Source organism: Cyclopterus lumpus, chromosome 12 (genome assembly GCF_009769545.1).
Source record: "Cyclopterus lumpus isolate fCycLum1 chromosome 12, fCycLum1.pri, whole genome shotgun sequence".
Taxonomy (NCBI): domain Eukaryota; kingdom Metazoa; phylum Chordata; class Actinopteri; order Perciformes; family Cyclopteridae; genus Cyclopterus; species Cyclopterus lumpus.
In genome coordinates this window covers 16700416-16720243 of record NC_046977.1, presented here as the reverse complement: position 1 = coordinate 16720243, position 19828 = coordinate 16700416, and the positions used below count along the sequence as shown (strand labels likewise).

At 47.5% G+C, this 19828-nt stretch overlaps 1 protein-coding gene across 3 annotated transcripts in view; it reads left to right on the top strand.

The window, feature by feature from the left end:
• The window catches only part of rxraa (retinoid X receptor, alpha a), an 86729-nt gene that overhangs the window by 17520 nt on the left and 49381 nt on the right, over window positions 1-19828 (top strand). Inside the window, exon 2 of one of the 3 annotated variants that reach the window (XM_034547186.1) lies at window positions 2592-2705. In XM_034547186.1, coding sequence (XP_034403077.1) covers window positions 2592-2705 — 114 coding nt within the window. Of the gene's footprint in view, window positions 1-2591; window positions 3022-19828 lie in introns of those variants that run through there. The other 2 variants (XM_034547185.1, XM_034547187.1) reach the window with 2 other exon arrangements.

Below are 19828 nucleotides of genomic sequence, written 5' to 3'. Positions count from 1 at the left end.
ATTTCATTAGCGGCCTATCTTTAATGAGGAAACCCTCAGCGTGTTTACATTGCTCTGATCCCCCCCACCCCCGATCGCCGCTAACGATAATACTGATTGGCCTCGGAGTGGGGGGGGGGGGAGAGAGGGGGAGGCGTTTGAGCTTGTCCACCGAAGATTGGATCATACAGTTATTAAAGCCAATGAGATCCTCGCCGCTCCGAAGCGAAGAGCAAGATCAAACATTCCTGCAATCAAGGTCCCGCTCAAGCACACAAGGCGCAGGGCGGACGCGTGGCGACGTGCGAGGTTTAATGACGAGACGCGCGGCAGTCTCTCACCGCTCATGGCGGCAGATCCCAGGAAAATGAAATGAAATGAAGTCCGAGCCCGCTGTCGCACTTTCATCATTCACTTCAAGGCTCGAAGGGCGATGGTGAAAGTGAGTCACGGCGCTTATCCAAATCCAAATATTTGGTCGAGACCTTATGACGACTCCTTTTGTAATTATATTTATTTATTTACATTGAAGAAAAAATATATGGATGTTTCTTTTACTTTCAATAAAATCTCAGGTATTTACGTTTAACATTGATAATTCATAAGGGTCCAGCTTTCAGTGCTTTTTTTAAATACACATTTTTAGATATACATATTCTTTTTGATGGTGGGGAGCTGCTGTCTGTTTAGTTTACTCCAGATGTATGGAAAAGTCCAGTTTGACTGGGAGCCTGGGCTCACATGTTAATGCCTTAATGCTCAGCGACACCGCTCCGAGCTCCATACCATGTGTCATTGTTTGGCCTTCAACCTCTTTTGTGCAACCAGGAATGTGCCGTGTTCCTGGAGAATTGATTAATTTAGTAAAGACAGGGAGGTGGGGGATATTGTAATCGATAAAGCGGGAACTTTTATTTATTTAATTTTTTTTTTTCACCAAAAGTGAAAATATCTCATTCATGAGTACTGAAAAAAAATCTCCTTCTGCATTGAGATTCTCAAGTAGGAGGAGTACGTTTGATCTGAATAATCTCAGCGCTCGGAGGATAACAAAGCACCTGTAAATATTCTGGTGTACAGATGATTAAAAAAAAAGCCCTGTTGTTTACTCATTTTGTCTGGAAAGCTTGGAAGAAAGAGGCAGGACGGACCCTTTAATCTGTCTTTCTCTCCTAAATTACAATTACACATGCTTTATGTGTCATTTGTGGACAAATACATTAAGATACAATTTCTTCAGAACCTAGTCACAAACCAGCTATGATGTATCACCCACGCCCTTTTCCAACGATCCTTTACTCTTCACGATGCCAACGAAACTGTGTTTGAAGAGTCACTGCCGCTGGTTTTCAGTCGGAACATTTCTCTTTTTCAACATCTGATAACAGCCGAGGCGTTTGTTATTGGTAACGTGCTCGGCAAACGGAAGGGAGGGTGAAGCGTGCGAAGAGACGCATGTTTCGCACAACGCATCGGCATCCCAGACAGCTTATCATGGGGAACTAATTCAATATCCCTCCGCCTGTTTCTTTAAATGTCACTCTCTGAGCTCATCCGGAGTGACATGTTTTTCATGGTGGAAATAAAGGCGCTTTATTGGGCTCAAAAGGCGGTGACAGGAGGGGAGGGGGGGTAGTGTGTGTGAGTGTGTGTGTGTGTGTGGGGGGGGGGGGTACTCAGTCTGCTGCTCTTGACGTTTGCTGGGAATCTAAAAGGTCCTCATGAGGAACAAATAACATTTGGGATTTTTTCCATCGGGGATGTGCCGGTGCTGATAAGGACGGAGCGAATCCTCATCTGGCTGACGTAGGTGGGGGGAGTGAGCTTCGTGCACACGTTTCTGCTTTGAGGCCACGGTGTCCACCGTGAAATGCCAGCCATATGCCACTTTTAAGTCCACAGCATCTACGGGGATATTCAGGAATGAAAGACCTTTCGAAACACAGGGTCAGAGCTCACCGCGCATTTTTGATTCAAAAGACGTTATTTAAGAGATATTCCATCAAAACAGTTCTACTGTAGGTTCATTTATTGCTCGTTCTCTTTGCTGGAGAATGTCAGTGGCGGGTGACTGCTGGTCTGGAGGGCAGGCGTGTGGGGTGTACAGCCTACTCAGTCACTTCATTGTGCCGGATAATGACTTCCCTATTGAAAATGACCCCCCGTGACCCCAGAGACAGACAGTAAGACGGCCTCGTCAAGTCCCCCCCTCCCTCCCCGAGGCACCCTAGGCTTGATCTGGTATTTCGCTCGCGCGGAGCCGCTAACCTCGGTCCCCTTTTCCTCAGAGGACGGCCGTACCCTGCGTTCTGTCGGGAGGGTGGAGCGCTCTCTGGAGGCCTTGCCCCGGGTGCAGCCACAGAGCTTACGCGAGCTGGTGAGGAAGGGATGGGGATGGGGATGGGGGTGGGGGGGGAGTCAGAGCGAGGGCCAGCTGGCTAAAGAACTGTGAACGTGAGAGGTTGGCCTGGGTCTGACAGTGGCGGGGAATACAAATATATATTATTATTCTATTTTTATTTTATTTTTTTCTCCGTCATTTGCCTTTTTTCAGCTGGAGTCCTCCTTTTTCATGTCTTCTCATCTTCCCTCCATGTCCTTTTTCATTGCAGGGTTCCTGAAACCCCAGTGCTCGTTGGCTCACCCCATGCAGCGAGGCCGCTCGGGCGAGGCGTGTTCCTGCTTCAGCGGCATGTGTCCCCTCCACCAGCGCCGCCTGTCCTCAGGTAACACTCATCGCGTGGAAGCCCCCACGCTGCTACCTGGGTGCTGGTCGGCCCTCGGGGAAAAATGTAGGAGAAAAACAAACATGCAACTCATCACCCAAAATAGCATCTACACACACACACACACACTTGCAGTCATAAGTGTGTGGCTAGGGGGCCTTTTCGGAGGCAGCTTTCAATGTTTTTCTGCCTAATGGTGTCCTTGCATGCAGAGCCGTGGTGACGGACGAGTTGATGCAATGCATTAACCTCTTCTTCTCTTTATCATACGTCGGTCCTCGGAACCCGACCCTCTCCGTACCTGGAAGAAGTAGAAGTACGTTGAAGCTTGTTCCAATGTTTTCTGTTGGTTCTGATACACAAGCATTTAATAGCACTTAACAGAAACCGAGTGCTTTTGAATTAGCTCAGAGTTTTGTCCCTTTGTTTCTGTCTTTGGGAGGAGCACACAAGACTAATCGCTCCTTTTCTGCTTTTTGCTTGATTTAATTTCGACCGCACTCAAAGTGCTCTTCGCGGCTTGCGTGAACTTCGCTCCTTGAAGCGGTTTAATGGATTTTTCCAAAAAGGTACATTTTCTTTTGAGCCAGTCCTCTGGTGGTAATGAAATCTTTTTTCGAACCATTACAAACGAGGGAAAACACTTCATATGTTCATGAAAAGGCCTGAAAATGATTCAGGTTTTTTATTTTTTCAGCAAAGACGTGCTGTTCCTCTTAAGGACTGCAAACACAACAACAAAGAAATCCAAGGTTCTCTTTTCATCATTTCTAGATAACAGCGAACAAAACCAAAATCTGTACCCATTCGAATCTGATAAATATATATATAAAAAAGAAGTAAAAAAACAGGTTTCTTTCATTCTTTCTTTCTTGTCTCTATCTAAACGAGAATGAGAATGTAACTGAACAGCATACTGTGGGATGCAGTTGTTGTTGCACGGACCGTTCCGTAACTGGAACGGGAAAGTTCAGGACAGGACAACAACAACAACGTACCTTTGTCCAACACGTATAAAGAAATGGCTCCGGCTTGTATTCTTCCTCCTCTTCCTCCTAAAATAAAATGCTCTTATTTTTCTCTTTGGAACCTGAAGGATGTATCTTTAATATCTTTAGAACCCACTACCCTCAATGCTCTCTCTCTCTCTCTCTCTCTGCTTCGCTGTTTCATGGACGTGTTTCGGCATGATCGTTGAGCTGTGCCGCCTTTCCCATCGGCCTCGCCCCCCCACCCCCACCCTCTCCTTGTCTTTTGTGTATTTTTACTGAGCCATCTTGATTGATTGCAGCATTTTTTACTGTCACAGCCTGCAGTAAAGGGGTGGACGCATTTCCTGAACAATTAGGAGCATCTGGATTTGGAAGTGTAGTCTTGCCGTCAGTATGCCAAAAGTTCTCCTCCTTTGTGTTGTGGCTATTTTGAGAGCCGCATCACACTGGGTTGCAAGTCACATCAGATTATTTTGTCTACCTTGGATCCAGGGGCAAACGGAGGAGTGAAAGTATCGGAAAAAGAAAAGGATTTTGTTGTATTTTTTCTTGTGAGAGATTAATACACACTCTCTGCCAAGAGCAGTGTGTGCTTCCAGAGAAAGGGAAGTAACCGTGAGGTCATCGCAGCAGAGGTCGGACAGCCGCTCCGGAGTCTGAAGTTTACCGACCCTGTAATAACCCTGGCGTCTAATTATGGAACGCGTTACTGTAAATCCGCCAGTGCCCCCCCCCCCCCCCCCAAGATTGCGCGATTGCCCTCCAGTCCCGGGCGTTCCAGCCGCTGGATTGGCCAGGCCACAATGACAAACCACCGCGGGAAGCGCGCAGCGGGTGACCGAGCTGGAGGTTTCTGGGAAAAAGGCTCGTGAGCCTCGCCCCTCAGTGTTCGGCAGCGATGTGCCGAACTCCAGGCCCGATCACTGATGTGGCCCGACTCCGGTTTCGGCGGTTTGACATTGTTTGGGCTTAAAAAAATAGTAGCATACTGAATCACGACTGTGAGAAACGCAGTGTTCTAGAGTCCTTGCTTTCTTTTCTCTCTCCATCATTTAAAAAAAAAAGAAGAAAAGTCATGATGGGAGGGAATTTCTTTTTTTCAAAATTGCGGTGTACAAGGAGAGAGAGAGAGAGAGAGAGCATAAAAAAGAGAGAGAGAGAGCATAAAAAAGAGAGACGGCATTGAAAACACAGCTTTTTGGAGAGAAAAAACACGGTTCCTCACAATGCGGGCCTTGTGCTGTGATTTGGTCTGTCTTCGGCAAGCTGAGCGGAGGAATGGAAAAGATTAGCCGCAGGAATGTCTGGGGTGCCCTCAAACGGAGCGGGGCCGCGCGACTGGCCAATGAGAGCGAGGGCCTGCAGAGCGGCGGGCTAATTTTTTCCTGATGAACTCAGCCGCCTGCTCCACAATGCAGTCTGATTGCCGGGGCTGAACCCACATATGGTCCGTGTTTGGAGGGCCCAAATGGCGGGACCAATTCTGCCTTTAGGTCTTGTTTTTTTATTTCATTAGGTTTAGATATGGAAACGCCGGAAACGGACACCACCTGCTGATGTTAACCTAATTCATCACTCTTCATTGATGATGTGTTGTTTACACAAATAGCAATTGTGCCCAAAAGCTGCTTCTGTGTTTGCGGCGGGCCAACGTCATCACAGGGCCTCAGAATTATCTCACCGCCTTGCAAAATCCCGCCAATTAATTTGGAACACATTTACTACTCAGAGGACTTGAAAGGTCGCCCCTCCGCCTCGAACCGGGCCAGAGTAAACTCTAGAGAAGTGCAAGTTTGTGTATGTGTCTGTGGGTTTACATGCTCATTGTTTTGTTTCTTCGCTCTCTGTGTGGCGCTTTTTAGCATTAGCGCGGCAGTAAAAAAGCCGTGGTGGAACTGTGGAGAGAGGCAGCAATTGTTTGTAGACCTTGTGGTCACACAGCAGGGTTTGGGTACTAGAGGTTGGGATGGGTAGACGAAGGAGGCTAAAGAGAGATGTTGGAACACAGGGTGGAGGTGGGTGGGGGGTTAAAGTGGCTCCCGGCTACTCATATTTCCCATCGTGGGGTCCTGCAGAGGTGAGGAGGGTCACAACGGAGAGGGAAGCTCGTTAGCCTCGGCCCGCTCCGCGCTCTAATTGGCCGGCTGGAGTCGGCGCTCTTGCCGGCTGCTTCCTGTTGGGGGTCAGGAGCCACGAGGGGCCGGAGGACGCCAAGCTGCCGATTATGAGCCCTGGCCCCCCCTCCATTCATTCAGCACACACACCACGGGTTATTTTTCATACACAAACTCCAACTTTTATCTCTCTCATTTTAGGCAACAACCAGCTAATCTCAGCATTTTATTTTAACGATGGGGGTGTGTGGGGGGTTACTGGAGGCCAGAGGACTGGGGTTCGTCATAACTGGGATAAGGGCTGCCAAACGGTTCAGTTAATTAACTGCTAACTCATCCGATACTGTGGGATGTATTTGGCTGTGGAGGACCAAGATATACAAGCTCTTCCTGCTGCTCTTTGAAATTAATTTAAGGTCCCTGAGATTTAAAGAAGGCTTCACACATTTGTTGATACCTAAATGGGGAAAAACAAATAAGTACTCTCATGAAATGGTATGAGGAGGAGACTTGGTAGATATTAATACACTTTCATGAATTGAGGCAAACATCCAATTAAATGTAAACTTAAATGTCACAACTTTTTAGTTTATATTTTAGAGCAATATATAAAACTTTATTTTTAGTTATTGCTAAACCAGTGAGCTATTCAAGTTAAGACTTATTATTACTACTACTACTAATAATAAAAATTAAAATAATGTTTGCTAGCGATTCTGGAAAAGTTGGGGCAGTGCGAAACCAAAACAAGCCGAAAGAGGCTGAAGGGGCCCTGTAGAGCTCAAGGGGACCGTAGACTCTCTACTGTGTACTAAACGTAGTCCCCTGATCCGTTGCTGTCATACAAATATTGATCAGTGTAGCCTTAAAAACCTTGATAGACTTAAAAAGATTGGCACAGTTTTCCCCATCTTCACAATTCCATAATTTATTTGCGCCTCTTTGTACTACTATCTGAGAAAACACCACTAGGATACCCATAATACCTGTCTATCACGTCTGCCAATGAGATCCCTCCTCTCTCACACACACACACACACACACCCACACACACACACACACACACACACACACACACACACAAAGTGTCCCTGGTGGCCAGCTGCCACCGCAGCAGCAGAGATGGAGGTCTCCACACTGGCACAGAGCGATGGCAGACGTCCGGCGGGTCACCAGAATTCAGAGCGACTAAGCCTTTGATAACTCTCTGAGCCTATAATCCCCCCCCCCCCCCATCCTTACCCCCAGCAGCACCATCAGAGTGAAATGCTATCTCATTGTTACAGCTCAAACTGGGTCGGAGAGTGAGGTGAGTAGGCAACCAGGGACGCCGAGGGAGAGACAGGAAGTGGTCGCGTCTCTGCTATCGCGCATTTCTCTGTCATTTCCACCGGGGTCAGTGAGGGTGTTCAGGGTGGAGAGTGAGTTTTTTCTCACTAGAATCATGGTAGCGCAAAGGAAACAACATTTAAATGTCAATCATCAGGAGGGCAGCATAATTTAATATTTAATGCATTTGTGAGCGGAATACAAATGGATCCATTGTTCCTTTCGGCGCTTAAAATCAGAGGGGGGGGGGGGGGGGTTTGTGTTGTTTCAAGGAGAAAACAGTAACTTTTTTTTCAAACTCTTTTATTTCCCGTCGCATCCTTGGATATATTTAGCGCGTCGGTAATGTATTCTCTCAGAGGCAGCACACGCAGATGAGGCAAAACGTCTTCTTGCCACAGATTCCGGCTCTCCCCGGAGTTGATCCTGACCCCTTGAGTGAGGTTTACAGTACAGTGTGTGAGGCCCCGCATCTGGAAAAGGATCCGGGAAAAGAAACGCTGCATTTTTTATTATCATCAATTAAACATGAATAAGCAAGTTCTCATTCTTCGGGCCCCATGTTGCCTTACACAGAACAGTATGTAAATCAGAGTGAAGCGCGTCGGGCGCGCCGCGGAAATACACGGGCAAATTAACAAATGGGCATGAATATAGATGAATATGTGCGTCTTAAACCAGATTCCTCAGTTCTGGTTCTCTCTCTCTCTATTACGGCCAGCTGACTTTCCCATCGGCTCAAGCCCGATGTTCCAACAGCCGCTCCGCGTTGACCCGCCGAGAAAAACTGGATGATTGGGATGTCAAAGAATACCATTTTGTGTGGCATTTGCACAAGAATATCTCCCCCCCCCCCCCCCCCCCCCCCCCCCCCCCCCCAGTGGGAAATGTCTCCTTCTCGTGCTGAAAAATGACACCGCAGGGGATAAATCACGAGAAACAAAACGGGAGGAATAACAAGTATTTACACACAAAAAAAATCTACGTATGTGTCGTGATAGATGACCATAATGAAGAACAAGAGTGCAAAGGGAGACACAATTCTAAGATTTGCCATCAGTTGCGCTGCCTGTTTTTGTTTTTCCTCTTTTCACTTAAAATGATAGAGAACACCCCCCACCCCTGCCCCCAAACAAAAATGTGTTTGCAGGGAACATCTGGATCAGCTAACAGCAGCAGGGCCAGATATTTGGACAAGGCCAGACCAAAGGAAGACGGCAATTCCTGTGATTTACTTATCGTGTCTTATTTTCTCTCAGAGACGTGCCTTTTCTGGTTGTTATGCTTCGCTTGCGACATCCGACGCTGCTTTGGCAGCGACAAGAAACAACAGTGCAAGAACAGTGCGGAGAACATTTTTGGCAACTTGCAAATGACGCTTTTTGTGGTTTCCGGACCGTGGGTCACAGGGTTTTGTTTTATTTGGTCAAAAATACATTTTTCCTGCCCCTTCACGTTATCTCCCTCTAAACCACTGCGGTTCCAGCTGGGTTTCTGCGTGTCCACCTCAGTCCACTTCTTGTTTGTTCACTGGCCCGTGTGCTGAGTTGGTGGTGAGGGAGCTCAGGTGTCCTTTTAGAGTGGACTGGGAGTGCGATGCTGTCAGCGGCGGCTCTTGCTTCTCCTCTTCTTCACCATGGTCAGTTGCCTCCGTCCTCGGCGATGGGAATTTTGAAGGGCAACGGTGGCCACAGATCATCCGACTGTGTGTGCGCGCGTCCCCCCTGCACCTGGAAGAGAGTCAGGCAGGGGGGAGAGGGAGAGAGAGGGAGAGGGACATGCAGTCAGGGATGTTGGAGTGGGGGGAGAGAGAGAGGGGTGAGGAGTGAACAGAAGAGAGAACCAAGAGGCACGCGGTGACTTGCGGTATTTTGATGCTAAAGTTATTTGACACGCTTGGCATTATAGCTGAGGTGGTGGGAGGAGGAGGGGGGGCAGCGCAACCGAGCGCTTGATCCGAATGTCATCGAAGCCAATCTCATGAAGTGGAAGGTCAAGAAAACGTAGCACATGCCGCCCGGGTTGGCGCAGGCTCCACCCATTGCGAAGAGGGGGAGTGGGGTTTAGAGGACGACGGGTCAAAGAGGTCTGTGGAAGATGTGGGGGGGGGGGGCGGACACACAGAGCTCCTGACCTCACAATGTCACATGTGTCTGCCGAATGGCAACAGGCCCGCCCGAGTGTGCTAATGCAGGCCTGTACACGGCGGGATGTGAGTGAAGGAAGCAGGGGGGAGGGAGAGAGAGAGAGAGAGAGAGAGAGAGGTGTTTCAACTTCCACGTGCTTTCTCCTCAGAGAGACGCGTCTTGAGGTGCATGGCGAAAGGGGAAAGGTGGGTGGGAGGTGATGGTAATTCACCGGCTAATGGAAATGTCTTGTCAGGGACTGTTGGTCTGAAAAGCCGGCGGCCCCCAGGGGAGCAGACGGACTGCGTATGGCTGTGGCGACGCTGAAGCCCATCGGCCCTCTATTTTCAACCAAACAAACGGGACTACTATTGACAAGCAGGATGCCAAGCCCTTCACCATTGCGGTCGGAGCAAAATCCAAATTGGATAATAAAAGCCAGTTCACTACAGCTCGGCTCGTGTCGCCGGCAGTTTGGTCGGTAACTTCTTACCGAGCTCTGCATTTTCTCTACCAACTGAGGGTGTTTAGGAAATCTGATCATCTGACCGCTCAACAAATGACTTGGAAAGCACAATGTTCAGATTCCCAACGGAAATGAACTGGAATCATCCCTCAACCCAGCCGTGCTCTCGCCCACCGTCCACGGGGCTCCGGGAGACCTTGAACTGGGGGTGAGGGTGTAGGTGGGGGGTAGAGTACTGTTGCGGAAAGTTGACCTTTTTAGTTGTCTGCCCATGCAGACGGCCTAAGTCAATGGGACTGTGTGATGGAGTAGACCCTGAGAGCGCACACCAGACGCCATGGGGCCATCGTGTCCACAAGTCCATTACGGTCACCGACATCGAGCTAATTGACGGACGTGTTTGTGCAGCAGTAGGGGGCTCGACTTTGTGATGAGGAAGAGGAAAGAGAGAGCGTTATATATCCATAGAGGGGGGGTGGGGGGGGGGGGGACTTCAGCATTGACATATCTCTAGTTGTTGTTTATCCGACGCTTTTTGACTGTGTGGTTCAGTTGACCAGATCTTTTTATGAATCACGCTGTTTCTGCTGGCGGCATCTTCTGGGATATTTCCATAACGTACAGATGCTTGTTTTCGGCTCCGGAATAGCTTAAAATATGCTTGACACATAAATGGAAACGCAGCTCGTGTCCCCGACATTCTATATGTGTATATATGTACGTCATGGATGTGTCTTATACTCTCACCTGCTCTTACCCCCCCCTAGCACTAGGAGTTAATCATTTACGTGACAGTTTTGCACAAAATACCATTAGGCCACGTGGCCCCCCGGAACATTTAGTCCCTATTTGCTAATGCTCTTCAAGTGAAGAACTCCCGGGGAGACGGCAGCATCAGGACGAGGGCTTAAATGCCAGAAGAAGAAAAAGAAGGAACAAAAGCCGCCACGGTACACGATGTCGTTGCGTTCGCAGGAGCAATCTTTGCACGGTTGTGGGTTGATGTGTCTTTTGTGCTCACATGTCCCCCCCCGCTGTGCTTGATAGCGTTTTATTTGTAGTAGGCGGAACCCAGGTGAGTGATTCAGGAAAATAAAAAAGAAGAAGACTTGTTTTGTAATCCACCACCCCACGTAAGGATTTCTATGGAACGTCTATGTTCACGGCCGGAGCAGCTGCCTGTAACCTGAGCAGAGTATGAGCGTGTGTTTGTGTTTTATTAAACACCCTCCCTGCCATCTGCTCCATGTATTGTGGTACACAGGCCAGGGCACGTGCATGCGTACGGGTCTGTTGATTTACGCAACGGCCGGGCACTGCTTTTTCGCGGCGTCTAACCCCAGTTTCATTATTCAGACATTTTGGGGCGCACCGATCCAGATGAGGCGAGCAGACGGACGGCATCGAGTGTCGAATGCACATGTATGACCGCAGAGAGAGAGACAAAAAGATCCGCTGTTGACATGCGAAACGGACTGCGCTTTTCAGAAACGCATGGACAGGCCGTGAGCACTGACAACATCGTGCTTAATGCAACGAGAGTGGCCGCCGTGTTTCCCTGCCCGCCATCTGTCAGTCCAAGTTCACAGGGGTTAATAAAGCATTTACGGAAAAAATAACCGGTCTATTATCTCCAATGACGCTACGTAATGGTTTAAACACTTGTTTAAACCATCACACACACACACATTTAGTACGTGGGTGAGCAAAAAGATGAATGCCGGGGTAAAGCAGCACTGTCGGTTACATAATGAGCAGAACCTGAAAAGCAGTGTGCTACAACACTCTGTTCATAACACGGCTTTACAGCTGTTCGTTATCTTACCGACGCGAGTTATCGCTTCAAGACGTTGATACTATCTGAAGAACTTTTCGCCAGATTTATTGGCTCTTCCAATAATCTTTTATCTCCGAGAACGTTACCTAATATGTAACCAGCAGAATTCAAAACGGAAATATAGATTTTCATAAAATCGTACACATCTTTTTTTTTTTTATTAATGACGCTATGTTGAAAACAAGATATATTATATATCTCTTTCTGCAAACGCAAATTCCATAATTTGATCGTAGTTTTCAACAATAAGGTGCCTCAACTTTGCGTGTAACAAGGTTTATATGTAAATATATATATCCTTGGAGTATTTATATAAAAGAAAGATGTCAGGGAATGCTCTGTCTGATTATATGATTATGGAGATGCACAGATCTACAGATCCATTCGGTGCTTACATTCCCTTTTTAAAGGGTCTCTCCGGTGATTTAGTATTGCGTCTGCTTAAAGGGGGTCAAAGGATCAGATACCAAGAGATCCTGACTTTTAACTCGACCATAATGCAACGGGATAAGGCCTTCATGAGAAGTCTCCTTGAATCAAGTCCAAAATCGGTGGCCTTTTTTAATCAGCAATTGCAAACAGGGAGAAAGCGTGAAACTGCAAGTGCAAGACTGGAAAATCAAACATTTCTTTGTTTTTTTGTTACGCACTGAAAGCAAACCAAAAACAGGATAAAGGCAGAGTGATGTACACAATGTTTGACAGGGCTCACGAGCGACCACCTCCCGGGCTTGATCCCCTCCGTAACAGTCTACCTGTGAAGAGCAGTTGAAACAAAAGCAATATCATATCATAAAAGTGCATTCAGGAGTCTGAAGATGGAATTCTACTGAAAACGGCCTCCTGTGACGGCTGTCGAGAGGTCCTGTAGTCCCCGCCAGAACAAAGCCGGCAACATCAGAACGGCATCAGACGCGGCTCTGAACAATAACATGCCTGTCGGAATCTGAAACATGCTCCCATCGGCCATCAGGCATCCAAAGACGGGATTTGACAGATCGCCAGGACGGACACATCGGGACAAGCAGTTCGGGGGGGCCTTGTCTAAGTTCTTTTTGCGACGGAATTGTTACTGAAGTGAGCGACACGAAAGCAGGCCCAGAAACACCTCGACACGCAAAGAAAAGTGCAGAACGTTCAATGGATTTCAGGCTCTGGAAGACACAGATGGGACCATACTAAATATTGAAATGTCCGGGGAATAATTTGCATATAGGAGCATGCAGGGAGCAACCAATTTAGCTGAATAACCATCTGAACCCCCCCCCCCAAAACCCCACCGACAGGGTTTGAAAAGCTTGTTGCCTTTGTTCACCCTCGGCACAAGCTGTGGAAGCCGCCATTATTAACATATTATTTTCTTTACGACCGTCCCTGAACAAATCACGTGCGTCCACCAACGCTTTCACCCAAACACTTTTTTATTATAACTGTCTCGTTTTAAATCTCGGCCCGACTAAATCGTTTGAAGTAACCAGGTCCCGTAAAAAGACATTAAACTCCGCGCTCCACCGCGCAACGAGGAAGACATGACCAACAAGTCGCGTGACGAAAGTTACGTGAAACTCCCACTGAGCTGCAGGCTGCGGAAAAGGATTGAGGAGATCCCAGGAGAGGTCCTAAGTGGAGGTTATACAATGTAAATATTCAATATATACAGCATGTAGAGCCTACATTTTTCCCCCAGCACTGGTAACACTTGTGGGCATTTGGTAAAATGTTTTATGACTCATGTGTATCAAGAGAAGAGGGTCTCTCCTTTCATTAAAGGTTCTTTGTCAGAGTATTCTGCGATGAGTGTGGAGCAGGAGGAAAAAAGATCAACATGAAAGTGACTGTAAACATCATCTCTTGTGTTTCTCTCCACCAGAAGCACACGCTGGCACTCCTTATAAATCCTTTTAAGATGTTTTATCCGCCGCCTCACACTCGCACTTACAAGCGGCCTCCTTCCTTTTCAGCAGAGGAGGAACGTGTGGATGTCTGGTCTCATTGATTAGTGCGGATGCCAATTTGTGCGTTCGTCTTACGTCACGTTTATATTATGTTGTTGCGTCTTGAATTTGCTTTTTTTTTTTTCTTCCTTTAGTGAAGTCTAAAGCACACTTGGGGATTACAATTGTTCCTTTTCAGTAGTCAAACACAACATTCGTGTCATTTCTGATGGCGGATGTTTCTATTCAGTTTTCACTTTTTGCCGCTGCTGCCACCGCCGCCACCTGCCGCCAGTCAGGCCTAATGGTCAACCCCCGTACCTGTGCACAGGATGAGACGATGTGACTGCGTGTTTACGTCCGTGTTCCATGTTACAAGTCCCTTAGCGCGACAAAACTAGGAAGACAAAGGGCTTTGCCTTCCTGTTTGTGTGCTGCTGGGAAGTGGGGGGTTTGTGAGGGGTGTTAGTGTGTGTGTGGGGGGGGGGGGGGGGGGGCAGAAACACATGCAGTCATCAAGAACGTGCAAACGTGGAAACCTTGCATGAAGAAAAACTTGCGTTTTATTGATCTACTTTCTTGGCCACCTTTTCTGTCTGGAGTGTTGGATCTTCCTCCTTTCTGTGACAATGTTGCCGACGTTGGCCTCAAATGTCTGTCTGGAAAATCTGAAAATGAAATGTGAATGATCCCATCAGGTACCTTTTTAATGGGAATGTACTCAAGAGGACACACAAGCTTATGTTTAATCAAACATTGGTCTATAATGTGGCCGCTGCGTTTGTGTAATTTCTCCTTTAGTCAATATTGTAGAAACATACTTTTCTCCCCTTTTCCCTCCCCTGCCTCCCTTTCTGCATTTGATTAGCCCCGAATCCTGTTTCCAGCGGATGTCCCCGTCGGCCAACTAAGCTAATAAATGCTGCCCGCGTGGTTGATCCTCCTGCCCGTCATGTTTACGTCCGCCTTCGCCCTAACGAAACTCGTTGACCTGTCACGGAAGGGGGAGGTGCAGACATGCTCGCCCCTCTTCATCTCGCGCAGTTAGCCGCAACCGAGGAGTCGATCGAGGCCCCCCCCCCCCCCCGATCGTGCGCAAAACACTCAGTTCTGCGCGTGTTGGTTGGGGAGGGGCGATGAAGGGAACCGGGGCTGCATTCTGATGTTCACATTCCATATGGTTTCATCTGGCAGAAAGGGGCTCACTTCTTGGAAGGGTCCGCGTGTGGGAGACAGAGGCGGCGTTGTGCCGCCGCCGTTTCATGAATCCACTGCCCCGGTGATCTCCTGACCCCCCCCTCCCTCTGATCAACTCTGGAGTTCAAAGGTTGTCTCTGAAGCTTGTCTCTGAGATGAACTTTGACATCATGGTGGGGGAAGGTGTCAATCGGCCCTCTATCGGCGGAGCACTGGACACGCATGTTCTGTGCAGCGTTGTGATTTGTGAAACTGGGGACGTTAAAAAGCTTAAGCGCGTTCTGCTTTCTTCCCTTTTACTCCCTGGTTGTTGGTTGTTGGATGTTGAATTCGCCGCGTCGGCTCGTGTGATTAGACATTTTCTCCTTGCAGCTTGCGGAAGCGCTGTTGTTTTGTCTTTTCCACATTTTTTATAGACGACCCCCTTTTGACAAAAGCATTTAACGCACTCTTATAGTCTAAACAGTCATTTTGTGGCAGTTGTCAGCTGTCCGTGCAACCTTGAAGTTTCCCCGCGTGCTTGTGCACAGAGCCAGTGCAGAGACCGGTGGGTGAACGCGGAGCTCTTTTATTCTGCGGATGACAGCCGTTTGACCCGGTGACCCTTGGCAGCCACTTACCCACTAACCAATCTCCCCCTCAATAATACGCTTTTGTTATGACAACAAGGACGACTTTGGATCCCATTTGCTGTTAAGCAGCAGAGCCGCGGAAGGGAGCCCTCCCCCCCCTGCCCCCCTTTGCTCGTGGCCTGCCCATTAGAGGGCGCGTTCCAACTATGTTTACCTCCGTACCGTCCTCCATCATTCTCTTCTGCTTCTTTTTGTTATTTTTTTCTCCCAGCACAATCCCTGAGGTACAGAGGAAATGGAGAAGGGGAGTGAAGCAAATGGAAAAAAGAATAGAGAAAGAGAAAGCTGTAATATTCTACAGGGGATTGTGGGAACCCAGTGATAAAGGCGTGCATCTTAATCCATCCTAAGGCCTGTCTTACGGTGTACTATGAGCTTTTTATGTGATCATTAAGAGTGTGGGCTCACGTGCATGGCCCGCGCTTGCTTTCGGAGCCTGTGTGTTTGTGTGTGTGTGTGTGTGTGTGTGTGTGTGTGTGTGTGTTTTGCCGGGCTTTTCGCGTATTTGATATGCTAATGTTTTCATCATCGTGCAATCGCTCAGCGCAGAAGCTCCGTCCTTTTGAATCTCGCATTTCAAGGCTCTTAGAGATCTCCAAGTATCTTCGGTGAGGAAACACGGCACACATCTTTGCCTTGACAACAAGGCAACGCCGCGACACAGCGAGCGCATAACGACTAGTTTTATGGCTCATGAGTGTATTAAAAGCACTAATTAATGCACGGCAATTCTCCCTCTAATGCGGTGCATTCTCTCTCTCTCTCTCTCTCTGTGAGCTTATGCCCTCAGCTCCCTCGCTCCTCCTTGAGCTTTAGTGGAATTTGGCCGATGCACGCCGAGGGGAGGAGAGGAGGGAGGCGCTCATCTTGTTTCAGCGCTTTATGAGTCTGACGTGTACGCCCGTAATTGCGGTTATGGGTGATTAAACTCCCGATGCCCCTCAGGATCCGCAGCCAGCCATCAGTCAGCGTCAGGCCTCTGCTGCTGCCTGCAGAGCTCACGAGTGGTTTGTCTCGTTCCGTACTGTATTCCACTCTGGAGACGCTTGTTGTTTTCATAATTAATGCGTCTATTTGAATGAGGTGTCATCTTCCAGTTCATTATTCCCATTTGTGTGTGTTAATAACAGTAAAAAAAAAAGTGTGTTGGAACAGTTATTCTTGATTTTCAATTAGTTGTTGTTTATTTATTGTGCAAAGATGCCAAACATTCACTAGGTCCAGCTTCTGAAAAGTAATGAAAAATGAGAAATTGTCTATCTATAAATTATCTATAAAAAAAACAGAAATCTTTTGTCTCTGGGAGCTTCAACATTAACAATTTAGTATGATAAACGTAGCTATAGCTTCGAAAAATGTGCAGATATCCGACGAAATCAATTCCTTTATTATTTCTATATATTCTATAGTTATATATATATATATATATTATTCCTATATTCCACTTAATCAGGAAGTATAAAGAACACCAACAAGTCCAAAAGGGTGTCCGTGTGATATGTCAAACAAAGACCCGTGTGAAGTGAGAAGTAACACCAGTTCTGCAGTTATTTGAACCCAAACAACGATCTTTTCCTAAACCTATCTAAGTAGTTTTGTTCCATGAAGTAGTTCACAATCTTTCCTAAACTTAACCAAGTAGTTTTACGGCTTTATGTTTCAGATACTTGGTTATTGGGAGCGAATCGTGTTTATTATTTAAGTCTAAATATGTACATCCCGTGTGGGTGGATGGAGGACGTGCGTTCTGGAATGAAGAACCAGTTGATCATTTCACGGCCTTTGCGCAATGTGCCTTGGTGCTTGGGCGCTGCATCTATACGGTGTGTTTGCATGTGTTTGAATTCTATTTATGGCTTCAAGAAAACGCGAAAAATAAATAAGAAAAGGAGGCCCTCAGGCTGCTTCTTGGGTCTAATTGGCATGTTAATCACCTCTCTGTGGTAGGGATATCAGTGTGCATGTGTGTTGATGAATGATCCGTGAATTATCTCCAGAGGCGACGTGTGACCTTGGGGGTGGGGGGTCCTGTCCTCCTCGCTGCCCTGCTCTGATGCTCCCATGGTGAGAGTTCCCCTCAGCTGTAGAGAGAGAGAGAGAGAGGCAGCCAGGAACCCAAGCCACGGCCTATCGCATGGGGTCGAGTCCAAATAAAACACTCCAGCATGTGTGTGGTAATGAGGAAGCTGTGTATTTGTATGCGCGTTATCTGTCAGTGGCCTCCTCCTCCGCCTCCCATTAGTTCACCGACTTGGCTGAGCCATTTTTCCTCCCCTGTTGATGTTTGGATGTTTTCTCTTGTTCCCCTCCGACCCAGTACCCCCTTGAAGGCACTGAGGAAAAAAGGAGGAGGACTCCCACACCCCTCTCTCTACCCCGAGGACCCATGTTAGTCACGGCAGAATGAGCTCACAAAGGAGGATGCGGGGTCACAAGAGCAGGAAAAATAAGCTCTGTCAAAAGACAGAAATGAGAAGAGAAAAAAAAAAGAAGAGTTAATGGAAAGAATAACTCCTGTTGCATCTGAAGCTCTTTCACAGAGACTTGACTGAGGCCGAGTGTCTGGGTCAGCCCAGGTCAGGACAGCTCCGTAATGTAGGCTGGGGGGATGGGGGGGATGACGGGAGCTCGAAGCTCGATTAATGTGTGGCAGCCCACGTGGGCCACGAACGGCATGAATACACTGTGAGTTCTTTCACACCGCCGCGCTTCTGTACGCGCTTTGCGTACTTGTCCCACGAGTTTTTCTGTTTGTCTACGCTTCCTTTAAACAACAAAATAAAGATCTACAGATGAAGTAGGAATTAATGTAACCCTGTCTCCACATCAAATGAACTTGTTTCACCTGGACCGTGGTGCAACAAACTGCCAGATTTTGTCTTTCTGCCTTTCTGTTATTGGTTCAGTACAGTCACACAAAGGAGTCCTCTCTACCAACAATGTTTCCAGTCTTGGTGTTTTGAAGCCCTGCATTTGACAAAGCCCCTCTCCCCGGAATTTGGTGGAAAAACCCAAACTGAAGCTTCTTTTTGATGGAACTCACGTGGACGGTGACGAGCGTCACCAAAAAGTCCCGAAGACTTTTTGGTGACGCTCGTCACCGTCCACGTGAGTTCCATTATTCAATCAAGGATTTATCAACACTGTCAAATTTTGGTATTTCCTCCTCCTTCAATAAGCCACTTGTAACTGCTGATGTATTTGCATCATAACTTAAAGATTGCTACTCTGTTTCCTCACGAGAGAAATGTTTGCTGCATCTTTCGACTTCCCCTCTCGATCACACCACTATTCTTTTTAGATGCAGTTATCATTTATTGACTATTCCTGTTGCTTTTGAGGCTTTTAATGTATTTTCTCTTTTTACTGGATGCAGTTAAAAGAAAAAAAAGAAGAAAAATCCCCCTTAACTTGGTGGAAAAACCCGAGCTGATGCTCCTTTTGAAAGTTTTTCGCTGGACAGAGCGTGTGCGTGCGTGTGTGCGTGCGTGCGTGTGTGTGTGTGCTGGAAAGCTGCCAGTGAAAATGCAAGAGAGGGGAAGTCAGCAGACTGTCTGTCTTCTGTTCACTGTTGTTCAGATTGACTCTGTCAGACCAGCCTTTGAGGCCCCCTGATCCAGGTGGTCTGTTCTCCACGGCGCCCTCTACCCGGCCCTCCCCCCCCCTCCCCCCCCCCTCCCCCCAACACACACCCCACACCCCAGCCCCGTTCACCCTCCCCTCACTCGGCCTCAACCATCCCGTGGCCACAAACTTGCCCAATCGCGAGGATCCGCAGCTATGGCCACACCGGTGTGAGCCAATGAACAACACCTGTTTCTTTCCAGCACGACTGTCCACGCCAACCATAACACCCGCTTTATTTGGCTTCTGTCTTGAGGCCAATCCCAACACGTAATTCCAGGGCATCCAGGCCGTGAGAGGCACAGGCAGAAAAAGAAATACTGTAGATTTCATCGCCGGGGGAACGGACTGTCCAGAAAATGACTTTCCCAGCACAAATGTCACAGTAAATGTGCTTTGTGTCATTGCATCATCGGAAAAAAAGTATCTTGCAGTAAAGCAACCTTTTGATTGGACTGAGGGACCATTGTTCAGTGGTGAGACCCTGGAAAAATGACTAATTTTGATGTGTTTTAAAAGTGGGAAAGCTTTGCCTGTGTTTGTACGCGCAGCTCTGAATTGTGTGGTTGTGTGTGTATGTGAATATATTTAATACAGTTATTTTCTATAGTTCTATATATGTTTTATAAAATATAATAGGAACTGTCAGTAAAATCTTGAATTAGCTAAGCCCAAATAGTGAAATACACTTCTTTGCAGAATGGAAATTTGTTGTTTGACATTTCCTTTGAGGATAGTATCTGAACTTATGCTATGTATGCCTTGATATGCTAACTTAATTTAGCCCTTTCCTTTTCCAAGATGACCAAGAATGCATGAAACTCTCTGAACTGCTTCTGATGGTTGTTTGTTTATCCGAGTAAGCCTCTAGT